Below are 12292 nucleotides of genomic sequence, written 5' to 3'. Positions count from 1 at the left end.
CTAAGATCAAAGTGTTTAAGGCATGTATTGAAACAATTCTTTTGTATGGGTCAGAATCATGGGTCATGAATATGTCACATTCTGAAAACTAAACGGAACATACACGAAGATGTTGCGAGTGGTTTTCAATACACCATGGTGGAAACATACTACTAATGAACAGTTATACGGTTCGCTACCAAAATGTAACTTCAGTAGTCAAATGTCGACGACTAAGCTTGGCCGGTCATGTAATACGTAGTGAAGAACCAGCCAGTAGGCTTCTACTCTGGAACCCTGATACCTGTAAGAGAAGAGTTGGACGCCCAAACATAACAGTTAAGAAACTTATTGAAACTGAAACTGGCTTGGAGGGACATGAACTTTTCTCAATGATGTATGACAGACAGTTGTGGCGAACTAACTTTGTATGCTCCACCTCTACGGAGGATGAATGATGATGATGATGATGATGATGAGGACCTCATTTGAATAAGTTATGTTTAATGATGTTCACCTTTACTTAACTTTCAAATACCCCAAGTATGAAATTCCAGGCAGTTACCATTATGGAATTATAACATTTTCTCATTGATTATGCAAATCCAGTGTTAATTTACATAATCAATATCAATGTGTTTCTCTTGTTCTCAATTACATATATCACAAGCTTAAATAGCCCTATAATGTAATGCAGCTGATTTATAGAATTTCCTCATAAGTTATGCAAATTACATCCAGATTTGCATAATTGTCACATTATTTTGTCAAGCGTCACATAAGCTACGTACATACCAAAAATCATGACGATCCGCCAACCGGTTCTTGAGTTATCCTCTTTTGAATATTTTTAAAGAAATGCCCCTGCAGTTCCAGAGCCAGCCGCCAGGGGGCCAAACCTACGTCAATTTTTCCCTGGAGCACAAGAGCTACCTACCATCCAAATTTCGTTACCCTAGCACGTCATGAGATATCAAAACCGGAGGTTCAGCTGCAGTACCACAACAAGCCGCCAGGGGGCCCAAAATCTAATCATTTTGAGGTCTCATCAAGACCTACCCACCTACCAAGTATCAAGACAATCCATTCAAGCCTTCTCAAGTTATCGTGTCCACAGACAGACAGACAGACCGACACACACACAAACGCCTCTGAAAACATAACCTTGGCGAAGGTAAAATGATTGTATATTGTGTATTACGTCAAAGCAGACGTAATTCCTTTCTTGCTGCTTCAATATGAATAATGATAATTAGAATATTATATATCATATTATTGTCTTTTGTCATATAAGACCATATGACACGAAAATTAATTTTCTGATTATATTCAACATTACAACAACAAATTATGATAGTACAGTGTTTGCACCAAATATTGTTATCTTCTTGTATTATTGAATCTCAAAATTTCTTTAAACTCAAAGTTATGTGTCTCATGTCACTTTGAATGCTGTGACCAGCTCTTTTGAAAAGTTGTAAAAGAATACATATAAATGTGTTAAGAGTAGTATCTTGTGATTATACATTGTATATTATCTACAACCACTGTTTGCTTAGAACTAAAATGAACACGTTTTAGTCTTGGTGTCATACGTATGAGCATCAATTATATGCAGTACACGTACATGCCAATTTTGTAAGTTACTTGTGGGATTATGGATTTTGCCGCAAATGCTCAAAACTCCAAGTGATACATGTAGATCATTTACAAGTGCAAAGCTTAGTTCTTATTAAGGGAGGATGTAAAAATAGAACAGAACACTCGCAATATTACCTGTTATGTTGAAATAAATTGCCCAATAGAGACCATATAATTCATTAATTTATTATTTAAGTTACTTACAGTGACAATTTGAAGTACATAGTTTATTACCTACTCTATTGAATCTTCTCATATACACATGAATTAGATGAATATGAATTGCTTTACTTATACATATATTTTTATTATAGAACTATTTGTCAAGTGTAAGGGCTTATCATCAATTCTGTATGTGACATCTGTATACATTAATTTTTTTTACTTCTTTCGTTTTATTGATTTTCAAAATTATAACAAAAGGAAAGCATGGCACAACATACAAAATAAGTGACGCAAACGCGTAACTACAAATTAAATATAAAACCAGGAGACAATAAAAATAGCAAAATTAATGAGAACCCCCAGAAAAAATTAATGAGAGCCTCCACATTAATTTTTGACTGCACAATGCTGTAATAGCATATTTATTAAGTGGTTACTATTTATTTCCCATGTTCCTTTGCTCAGTCTTGCTGTGATCTCCAACAACCTGGTGCTGGCTGTCAATCAAGAATACGTCGCCCCCGGCAACGACCTCTTGACCCTCCAGCCTGGAGATGAGGTGGCAGTGATCCCACCAATCAGTGGAGGGTGATTCAAGTGCAACATTAACGAGGTAAGGCCTTGGAAAAAATGTTGTGTTTCCTGTTTCAGTCCTGAAAAAATAAGGGTCTTGGGTAGGGATTTTCTTTTTTTTTCTTTTCTTTTCTTTTCTTAATCTCTACTGATCCAACATACAATGCGGTTTAACAATGAAAGTAAAACTTGCATGAAGGCCTGCATGCCCTTTTTCGTTAACCGTTATGGGCTATTTTAATTCACCGTTAATTGTTGCCAGCCTGCTCTAATTCAACGTTAAGCGTTATCGGTATATTCCTCGTGAAGCGTTATTGGTCCTTTTAATTCTTCGTAAAACGTTGTCATCCTAAATTCAGCGTTAAGCGTTACTGAATAATTCTTCGTTACGCATAGACCTGCGTACTAGTAGTCAAACCTGAAGAAGCGGTCGTCACTTTGCGCCTCAAAATGCAGGAGAATGCGTTATATAATGCAAAATTTCTCGGGGGAGCATGCCCCCGGACCCCCCTACATTGCTCGCGCCTGCTGCGCTCGGTCCCCCTCTTCAAGCATTTGTGAGGGCACTCGGGGTCCAAGGCAGGCGTGAAACACAGAGGACACTGGTGTGAACACACTTCGTTACATACATTTCGTCAGCGATCACTATTTCTCACCAATTCAGATACTGAATATAGTGGAGTTCTAAAAAAATGCGTTTCAATTTACCGTTAACCGTTACTAGGACACCGCCATGCAGACCCTCTTGCATATGATCAGGACACTTACATTTTCAATGTTGGAAAATTGATTGTGCATTCCATTCTCTCAATTGTCAGATCATGGAGCTGGAAAGGTCAATCAGCTCGGAAAATTTATGTCCCTTGCAAAAGTCTAGGGTCGGCATTTTTTTCTAGGGTCAGTCGGAAAACAAGAAACACAACATTTTTTCCTAGGCCTAACAACATTTACAGTCATATATTGTTTCAGCTGTTAGTTTGACGCTTGGATCAGGATATTTTTTTCTTTTATCACATCTTCTATGTCTGAACTGAATAAGAAATGCTACATTTGCAGCCATCACATACTTCAACAAGCTTACAAATGTAGTCATACATGTATCTGCAGTGGTACAAAATGTAGTACAGATTTAGAATGTTGCCCTACACTATGGAGTTTTGCCAATGATGGGTTTTGGAATACTATTAGTCTGTGAACACTTCCAATTTCAATTTCAAAACATTTCTGGGAGAATGAAATCATGCACAATGATTGTACATACTTCTGATTTACTGTAAAGTGTAGAATTTTTGTGATGTTTTCTCTTTGCAGTTTTTGTGGTGACTTGTCCAGTCTTCATACCAGGAACTTAGCAAACTTGATCATATTTAATAAATGAATTTACATGAAAATTTATGACTTACTTGCACTGTGTCATGACATTGTACACTACATCAGTCTGTATACGCTAAATACTGTACATGTACATTACATGCTTGGCAATACAGTTATGCCTTATGATATTGTAACAATGTGTATTGTTAGTTTTATTAAGCGAACACGTGCCAGCGCACGTGCCAGCGCCGTGTTCGAACAGGTGATCTACAATGTATACCGGTACCGTTCGAGGGAAGGGGCTCTAGAACCGGCCGGTTACAGATTGAATAAACCAGTTGAGTTAAGCGTTCACCGTGACTGGTTGTCTATCTTTACAATATCATGCACAGTTGTTATTTCAACATATACTGTCATCACAGTCATTTTTCCTTACAATGTATTTAATTTACTAATTCAATGTATTCTGACCACGCAACTCCCACAGAGACATGTCTAGAGTACAAGGGACAGACCACATCAAACTGACCACTGACCAGCTCAGTGTGGAGGAACTGACCACCCTGGTGACCTCACCAACCTCAGGAGCCATCTCTGTTTTCATTGGTAAGACGACATGTTCACTGCATGCATGTACACAATGTATACCATACAAGATTTAGTGTTGTTTGTTGAATCAAGGAGCTTGGTTGTACATCATACTGTACATTAACTGTACATCATACTACATATACCTTGTACATTTTTATGTGCTCAATTTTTAATGTTTCTTGAATGTACCTTTAGGTAATACATGTATTGGTTAGGTCTATAACATTCTTCCATGTACCATTTACAATTCGAAATATATTGTACATTTTGTTGATAGTACTTATGTGTGCCTTTCAGTATACTATGTTAAGTTTTGATTGTTTTGTTATATTTGTGTATCAAAATGTGCTAGCATCTGAGACTTGAAAGTATTTCAAAGAAAATGTTCTTTGATTGTGAAACCCGCATTCCTGTCTTGTGAAATCAGTAATTGACAACTAGTTTCAACTGTTAAGATGTCATTCAGTTGAATGACATCTTGTCCTTGAATAGCCTGGGTGCCATCCCCAGTAGTATATTCGCCAGCTCTATAACTGGGTCTGGACTTGATGACATATGAAACGTCTGGTGATGACGTCACGTAATGAGCTAGTCCGAGCAGCGGGTCTTCATTTGATTGGCTGAGCCTCAGAGGCGACGGCCAATGGCGCGCCTGTATTATTCAAGTGATGTTTGTTGTTTTGTAAACACAGATCTTCGCGCGAGTGTTCCTTTTCTCGGTGCATTCTACTTTTGCGAGGTCAACATCAAGCTCCGAGAGCTGAGCGGCGTGTGCGCCAGCCATGTTGATGATCGATCGCGGAAAGTACACTGACTATATCAAGCGCGCTTTAGCGTTCGGCGTCGGACATGTTGATGATAATAAGATAAGAATAACGATCTATCTTAACGTAGCCGTTCGGACGTTCGAACGGACGCTAACGTCCCTGTTCGGACGTCCGAACGGCCCTTACCTAATATGTACACACCCAAAAAAGGGCTTAGACGAGTAGGACCAATCAGCGCGCTCGTTCAAAATCTGAACGAATATTCAGACTACAGACGCTACATATGTCATCAAGTCCAGACCCAGTTATAGAGCTGGCGAATATACTACTGGGGATGGCACCCAGGCTAGTCCTTGAATGCTTCCTGAGGAAAAGAATTAACAGGAGGTCAACATAAATGACTCAGGAGTGGTTGGTCATTTATTCTGATGAACACCTCAATGATAGTACAATTTACATTTAATGCAATGTTGTTTTGTCAGAACAAGGTATGATACATGTAGTATCGATCATAAAATAATAGAAAAATGATGAAAATAGAAAAATTTAAAAATTAAAAATCAAAGAAATAAAGAAATTGAAAAATAAAAAGAAAAGAAAAAATGATAATAAAAAATTAAGAAATAAAAAAATAAAAAAATATTTTCAAATGTTTAGAAAAAAATTATAATGTCAAACAATATACTACATTGTATTAGGTGAGCTTTCATGCGGCAGTATTTATCCCTGGTCGATGATTCTTGCCCAAGAAAATTTGCTGAAACCAGACTGAAAAAATATCTGCTGAAATCAGCAGCTAACATCTGTAAATTTCAGGCTTAGAAGAGATCAGGCCTTAAGTCCCAAAATGTGAATTGCGTGCCAACGGCCGTCATAAAATGCATCTCTGAGTCTTCTCAGTTTTGATTCCCAGTTGATCCAGTCGGACACTGACAGATGGTTGTATGGTATACATCAGGACCCTATGCCTGTGTGCGCGGGGGCTCTGGAGATGCCTGCTTTATTGGTTTCAGCGCGCGGTTAATGTTTGGCGCTCACAGATTCCTGGGCGCGGTATTCCCCCGGGCGCGCCAGCCTGATTGAGGTGTTGTTACCGCCGTTGTATCAAAGGTAGAGGGAAAATCCGGTACATATGGGGAGAGAGGCCGTGACAAATTACACTGGGGGAGGTACGGGAGCGGCATGCATGATGGCTGCGTCATACTCTGCTGCAGTCACAGTCAGTATAGATATGTCACCACATCAGATATCCTGAGGCCACACCAATTTGATTTGTTGGTTCTTGGATTTTTTAAGGAAAAAACATGAAGAGACAGAGTAAAAAAAATAAAACTAAAAACAATAATAATAACCCAAAATGCAACGATAGGAGCCATGAAGTCAACACAAAAGGCTGGGTTAATATTATCACTTGAGATCACTAGGGAAAAGAAAAAAAGATAATCCCTACCTACCAACCCTAATCCTTTTCAGGATTGAAACAGTTTTTTCCCTAGGCCGCACTATGACCCTGTTCATACTAGACTTATATAAACCGGTTGAAACCGCTAAATAATTAACCCGGCAAAAACCCGTCGCGTTCACACCAGACTTACAAAACCAGTTTTTCAAAAAACCTGTCCAGCGAATATCCGGTTAATCGGCCATTACCAGGCTCCTCCAACATTTTTGTTTCGGTAGAGACCTCAATAGAGCCCTCCCCCCAGCTTTTTCGAATTCGGCGATCAACTCCTGCTCTCCAAAAATACGTATCGGGAGCGTCTTGCCCACCGACCAGGTTGCGTTGGCTGATTCCATCGTAAAAATGAAGAGAAACCGTGGCAAAACAGTGGAAACGGTCTAAACAGCGCGATCAAACAAGCTTGGAGGTCGCACACGGCCAGGATGCTGACCCCGTGACCCCAGAATTATGACGCAAAAACCGGTTCAATAAACCCTTAGCGTTCAGACCAGGTTTTTCGGTGGAAAAAACCCTCAAAAACCACCTCCCGAGGTGGTCTTTGAAAATCGGATTTAAACCCCTAAAAAACCGGTTAATTTGCGTTCACACCAGGTTAAATAAAAACCGGTTTTTGAAAAACCGGTTGAAACCGCTAAATATAAGTCTGGTATGAACAGGGTCTATATATACATGTATGTCACCACATCAGATATCCTAAGACTGATACCATAGCTCCAGGGTGGAGAATATTTGTGGAAACTGGCTGCAGTTCTGGATCAGGCCATTCATAATGTCTGCATCACACAGCATATAAGAACACCTTGCCCAAGCAGGAAAGAAGATTTTTGCCTGGAACACTCCTCTCAATCAGGCCATGTTGATTTGATTATATGGATGACATCCGCGCGCATGAATTTTCGACCGTTTCCTCCCCCCAAAAAAGTTTTCAACCATACTGTAAATCGTGCAAAACCGTTGCTAAATGAGCAAAAATATACCATAAGTTGCAAGGAAAACATTTAGAAACGATACCAATGTTGTAGAATGCCAAAATCAAAGGAAAAAAGACAAAAATGTAAAGAAATGAATTCGAAGTGTAGATTATTCGCCATACCATACTCTGTGTCATTTGTTCAACCTTCATGACCACGTAGATTTCATAGTGAAAGCAACCTTTTTTTTTTTGCAAACTTTTTTTTTATTCGCACGCGCGCATCAGTTTTGGGGTTCCCAGAGGATGTCATCCATAGAATCAAATCAACATGGCCTCACTGAGATTTTAGGGATTGTGCAGGTCACTGAAACCCTTTCCACTGCAACAGGGAAAAATATGCTCAACTCTCTATGTAATAAGAAGTACTGTTTGAAATACAGCAACCTTCTGGCAATCAGCAAATGCAACTGAAAGCCATTGACAGGTTTGTAGAATGATTCTAATAACTTAAGGCATTGAAAGAATTCTTGTGAGCATATAGGGGGATATGAAGCATGTCGGCAGAATGTACTTCACCTGCGTAATGTATTGTGTATAGTACTTTGGTAGAACGTATCATATACATGTAAGGCCACTCCAATTTAATTTGTTGGTTCTCGGATTTTTTCAGAAAAAATATGAAGCGACAGGGTGAAAAAAAATAAAAATGAAAACAGGTCTAGGCATCCTATTATAGGCTTAAATGCTACAAAATGAGCCATGAAGTCAACACAAAAGGCTGGGTTAAAATTTAAACATTGAATTTTGAACTTTTAATCAAACCACTACTGCAATGATAGATGGGAAAACTGTAACAACTAGGAAGAAAAGGACTTTCCTCAACTGTTGGGGGGCAAAACATGAGCATTTTTCAGTTGATTCAGGACCAGAATCAATTTTTTTTTTTGCAAATCAGAAAAAAACGAAGAGGCGAATCCGAGAACCAACAAATTAAATTGGTGTGGCCTAAGGTCGTATTTGTGTATTATATGGTAAGCATCCCGTCTGAACTTTCCAAAGGTTGTGTCGGAAAATATGTCGTCTGCAACGGGCAAAATTCTGATGCAACATTGACCAAAAAAATCCTACAAAAAATCGTGGTTTCGTGCAGATGCAGTATGTTCTGCCGACATGCTGGTATACGACAACAACATACACAGTCATGTGACTTAAGGCACGTGATAGTCACATTGCTCTTGCACCGTTATGTCATAATGAAATCAATTTTTTTTACATGAATATGCAAAACTCTTGTGTACACCATAATCCCCAAACACTTACCTAGTCATCTTCACAATGAAGAGATTTAATCCACAAGGTACATGTACATGTGGGACAGGCAGGATTAGGCGAAATTATTTATGTACAGACCTGGACCTGGATCTTAAGTGTACCTGTACCTGAACAATTTGAAAAATTGAGGAAAATGTGACAAGTTAATACTATTGCTTTGAAATGAAATTTATATAAATCCTCAATACATACAAAGATGACCATCTACCACTAAAAAAAAAGAAATGACAACAAAATACTTTTCTATAAATTTACGATGTGATTTTTGTAAACTCAGTTGATGGATTAACATTTGGTGTTTTACAAATACATGTATCATAGTGTCCATGTTTAAGGTGTGTCCTATGATAAACATGTTTCAAATGAGAAGAAGGCAGAGAATTGATGTATTTTCCACAGAGATTACCAACTTATCATGGAATGATACACGTACATGTAGTTAGATTATAACTCTACAGGCCTGTGTTATATTGAGACAAACAGCTGTGGGAATAGTGCATACAGTCAATGTTATCATCACAACATAGTCAATATTCATTTCAAGGCTCATGCAATGTTTTTATCATTTCTGTATTTTGGCATAGTGCACTAAAGGTTTATCTTTCAAATGTTCATGGAATTGTCAACAGGGACCTTTCTTATTTCGTGATAACAATTGTTACTCTAATTGTTTTGCAGATTTTTCCTTTATTTAGATTTTCCAATTGAGAGAGCTAGTCGTTCTTTAGCAAATTAATTGAGAAAGTAGCATTCAAATGGCCTTTAAAAAGCTACAAATGTTTTAATAGCCACTGCAAGTGCATATTTGATAATCATGCCTTAAATGGTGTTAGTATCTGATTTCATCATCAAGCCATTTAGCTGCTTGCCGCTGATTGGTTGAAGAACAGCAATTAGCATAAATGAATTAGTAAAGCCTATCCATGGGCACCTGACACCTGTAAGATACAGACTGGGGTGATGTGTTTTACTGGGACAGGTGCTAAAGTGTTCCCTCAGCAGGTAGTAATGGGACAGCCAGAAGCCCCAACTCCTCCATAATTAATGTAGGGTGTCATCTGTCTGGGGCTAATCGGCGGTGGGATGGTACGTTAATGTCATTATGTGGGGAGATGAGTCATGGATAGGTCTGTATACAACACCACAAAAATCTTTTTAGGTACAGGTACAAATGTACTGGTACTGTACCTGAATAAGATTCTTCCTAATATCCTTATTTTGTAATGTAAAAACATACAATTTTCACTACAAGGACAAAACATGATTGTATCAATGTCGAAACTATCACCATTTTGATTTGAAAAGAGAGTAGAGTCTTAGCATGAGATACTGAAGGTCAAAATAAACATTTTGTTTACTGTTCTTGTCATTAATGTAGACCACAGGATCTCCCCTTGGTGCTGATTGGTCACATTGGCTCTCATTGGAGATAGAGTAACGTGGTCTGTCCTTGGTGCTGATTGGCCAATGTTGTAGGCACATTTACATGTGCACAATCTGTCCTTGGTGCTGATTGGTCAGAATGGAGCATGTAGTTTCTTGTTGCTGATTGGCTGTCAATCAGCATGTTGCTAGCAGCATGGTCTGTCCTTGGTGCTGATTGGTATAGAAAGCACAAGTTGTACACATGCTAGCATATGTCCTTAGTGTCGATTGGCTGTGAATTAACACGTTGCTAACCTTTTTTAAAATAGCATGATCTGTCCTTGGTGCTGATTAGCTATAGTAAATCCTCATGATATTTCTTCTAATATGTTAGCAAAAGTTACTTCAAAGAAGAATGGGCACATGCTGTCATCCTACTCAAACTACAGAAACATACAAACACACAGCTCAGCCACCCAAAACAATACTTCCAAACCTGGGACTAAAGTACTGCTTTCCCCCTACTTGTCAGGCACAACGAGGAATAACTTTGCTGGTAAGAAGGTTGTGAGGCTGGAGTATGAGGCATATGAGGCCATGGCAGAGACTGAACTCAGGAAGATCTGTGCACAGATCAGGGAGAAGTGGGAGGTGGAGAACATCGCTGTGTTCCACAGGCTGGGGTAAGTAACTCTGACATTAGGCCACACCTACAATGTAGTTAATTGGTTACGCTCGCTTCGTTTTTTCTGATTTTACAAAAAAAAAAAAATTCGAGTTCTAAATCAACCCCAAAATGCTCATGTTGTGGCCCAAACTGTTGAAGAAAGCTCGTTGTCTTCCTAAAATTGTTACAGTTTTTCATCTATTAATGCATCGGTTTGATCATTGTTTGAATTATAAACCAGCCTAGTAAGTTGACTTCATGGCTGGTATCGTAGATTTTGGGGCTATCAGTGATTGAACTTTTGCTACCGCGAACATAAAGTGATTTATGGTTTCTTCCCCACCACCCAGTTTGTCTTTTCTACAAATCACAGATACTGAACCTAGCACATCTATCTGATGTATATATTGTCCCTGCCGGGGAGAGAATGGGATCAATCCCATGTTGTGAGAGGAAATCTCTTCCCGTCCGAAAGAATTATGTGCCGAGGCGGCCATCACCTAACGTTAGCACATATTGGTCACACACGCGGGGTCCAAATGGCGATTTAACTGCCACAAACCTGTGAGACAGTCTACATTTCCGCAGTATGCAGGGCACTAAGTGTAGCTCTCTTGTGAACAGCCCATCCGCAACTACAAGGTAGATATATGAACTTGCACGGGCAGCAAGCCATAGACTGGAACTTAATGTACACTCCAGATTAAGGATGTCACATTGGGGAAGATCTGTTGAAGTGATGTGTGGGCCAAGTTTGATGTTACAGCGTGCTTGTTTAAATGTACAGAGGCTACAATGTACATGACTGTATGGATTTTAATGGAACTTGTGACTGTATTTTAGTTTCAAGATGACGCCATTTGTAAGCAATCCATCCACTAGCTTTTTGAGTTATGCTATTCAACCACAAATAGAATAATCATCATACTAAAAACAGAACCTCCTTAGACAACGGTTGACATGTGGGAAAAATGTCACTACAGTGACAATGTTGCATTCAAAATCTTCAAAACAATGTTGTTAGAGAAGGCTTTGGTGATGATGCCTTAGGCCACACCAATTTAATTTGTTGGTTCTCGGATTTGCCTCTTCATTTTTTTCTGATTTGCAAAAAAAAAAAAAAAAGATTCTGGTTTTGAATCAACTCAAAAATGCTCATATTTTGCCCCCAACAGTTGAGGAAATTCCTTTTCTTCCTAGTTTTTACAGTTTTTTCCATCTCTCAATGCAGTGGTTTGATTAAAAGTTAAAAATTTATACTTTAAATTTTAACCCAGCCTTTTTTGTTGACTTCATGGCTCATATTGTAGCATTTGGGGCTATAATAGGATGCCTAGACCTGTTTTTATTTTTATTTTTTTCGCCCTGTCGCTTCATATTTTTTCTGAAAAAATCCGAGAACCAACAAATTAAATTGGTGTGGCCTTATGTTCGAATGTATCTGGTAGAAAACTGCTGTTGCTACCTTTTAAACATTTCCAGCAGGTGCTGGAAGAATTTGCATATCTATTTGGTGGAGTAAT

General features: G+C 38.7%; 2 protein-coding genes across 2 annotated transcripts in view; both read left to right on the top strand.

Moving 5' to 3' along the window:
* The window catches only part of LOC109469535 (molybdopterin synthase sulfur carrier subunit-like), a 21263-nt gene extending 18886 nt beyond the window's left edge, over positions 1 to 2377 (top strand). The window contains exon 3 of the mRNA XM_019768067.1: positions 2251 to 2377. Coding sequence (XP_019623626.1) covers positions 2251 to 2377 — 127 coding nt within the window. The remainder of the gene's footprint in view (positions 1 to 2250) is intronic.
* LOC109469552 (molybdopterin synthase catalytic subunit-like) overlaps positions 1 to 12292 on the top strand; it is a 50295-nt gene that overhangs the window by 21596 nt on the left and 16407 nt on the right. Inside the window, exons 4-6 of the mRNA XM_019768084.1 lie at positions 2251 to 2398; positions 4160 to 4278; positions 10635 to 10785. Coding sequence (XP_019623643.1) covers positions 4164 to 4278; positions 10635 to 10785 — 266 coding nt within the window. The 5' untranslated portion in view covers positions 2251 to 2398; positions 4160 to 4163. The remainder of the gene's footprint in view (positions 1 to 2250; positions 2399 to 4159; positions 4279 to 10634; positions 10786 to 12292) is intronic.

This window comes from Branchiostoma belcheri, unplaced genomic scaffold (assembly GCF_001625305.1).
Source record: "Branchiostoma belcheri isolate BF01 breed outbred unplaced genomic scaffold, Haploidv18h27 scaffold207, whole genome shotgun sequence".
Lineage (NCBI taxonomy): Eukaryota > Metazoa > Chordata > Leptocardii > Amphioxiformes > Branchiostomatidae > Branchiostoma > Branchiostoma belcheri.
This window is presented reverse-complemented; position numbering and strand designations above follow the sequence as displayed.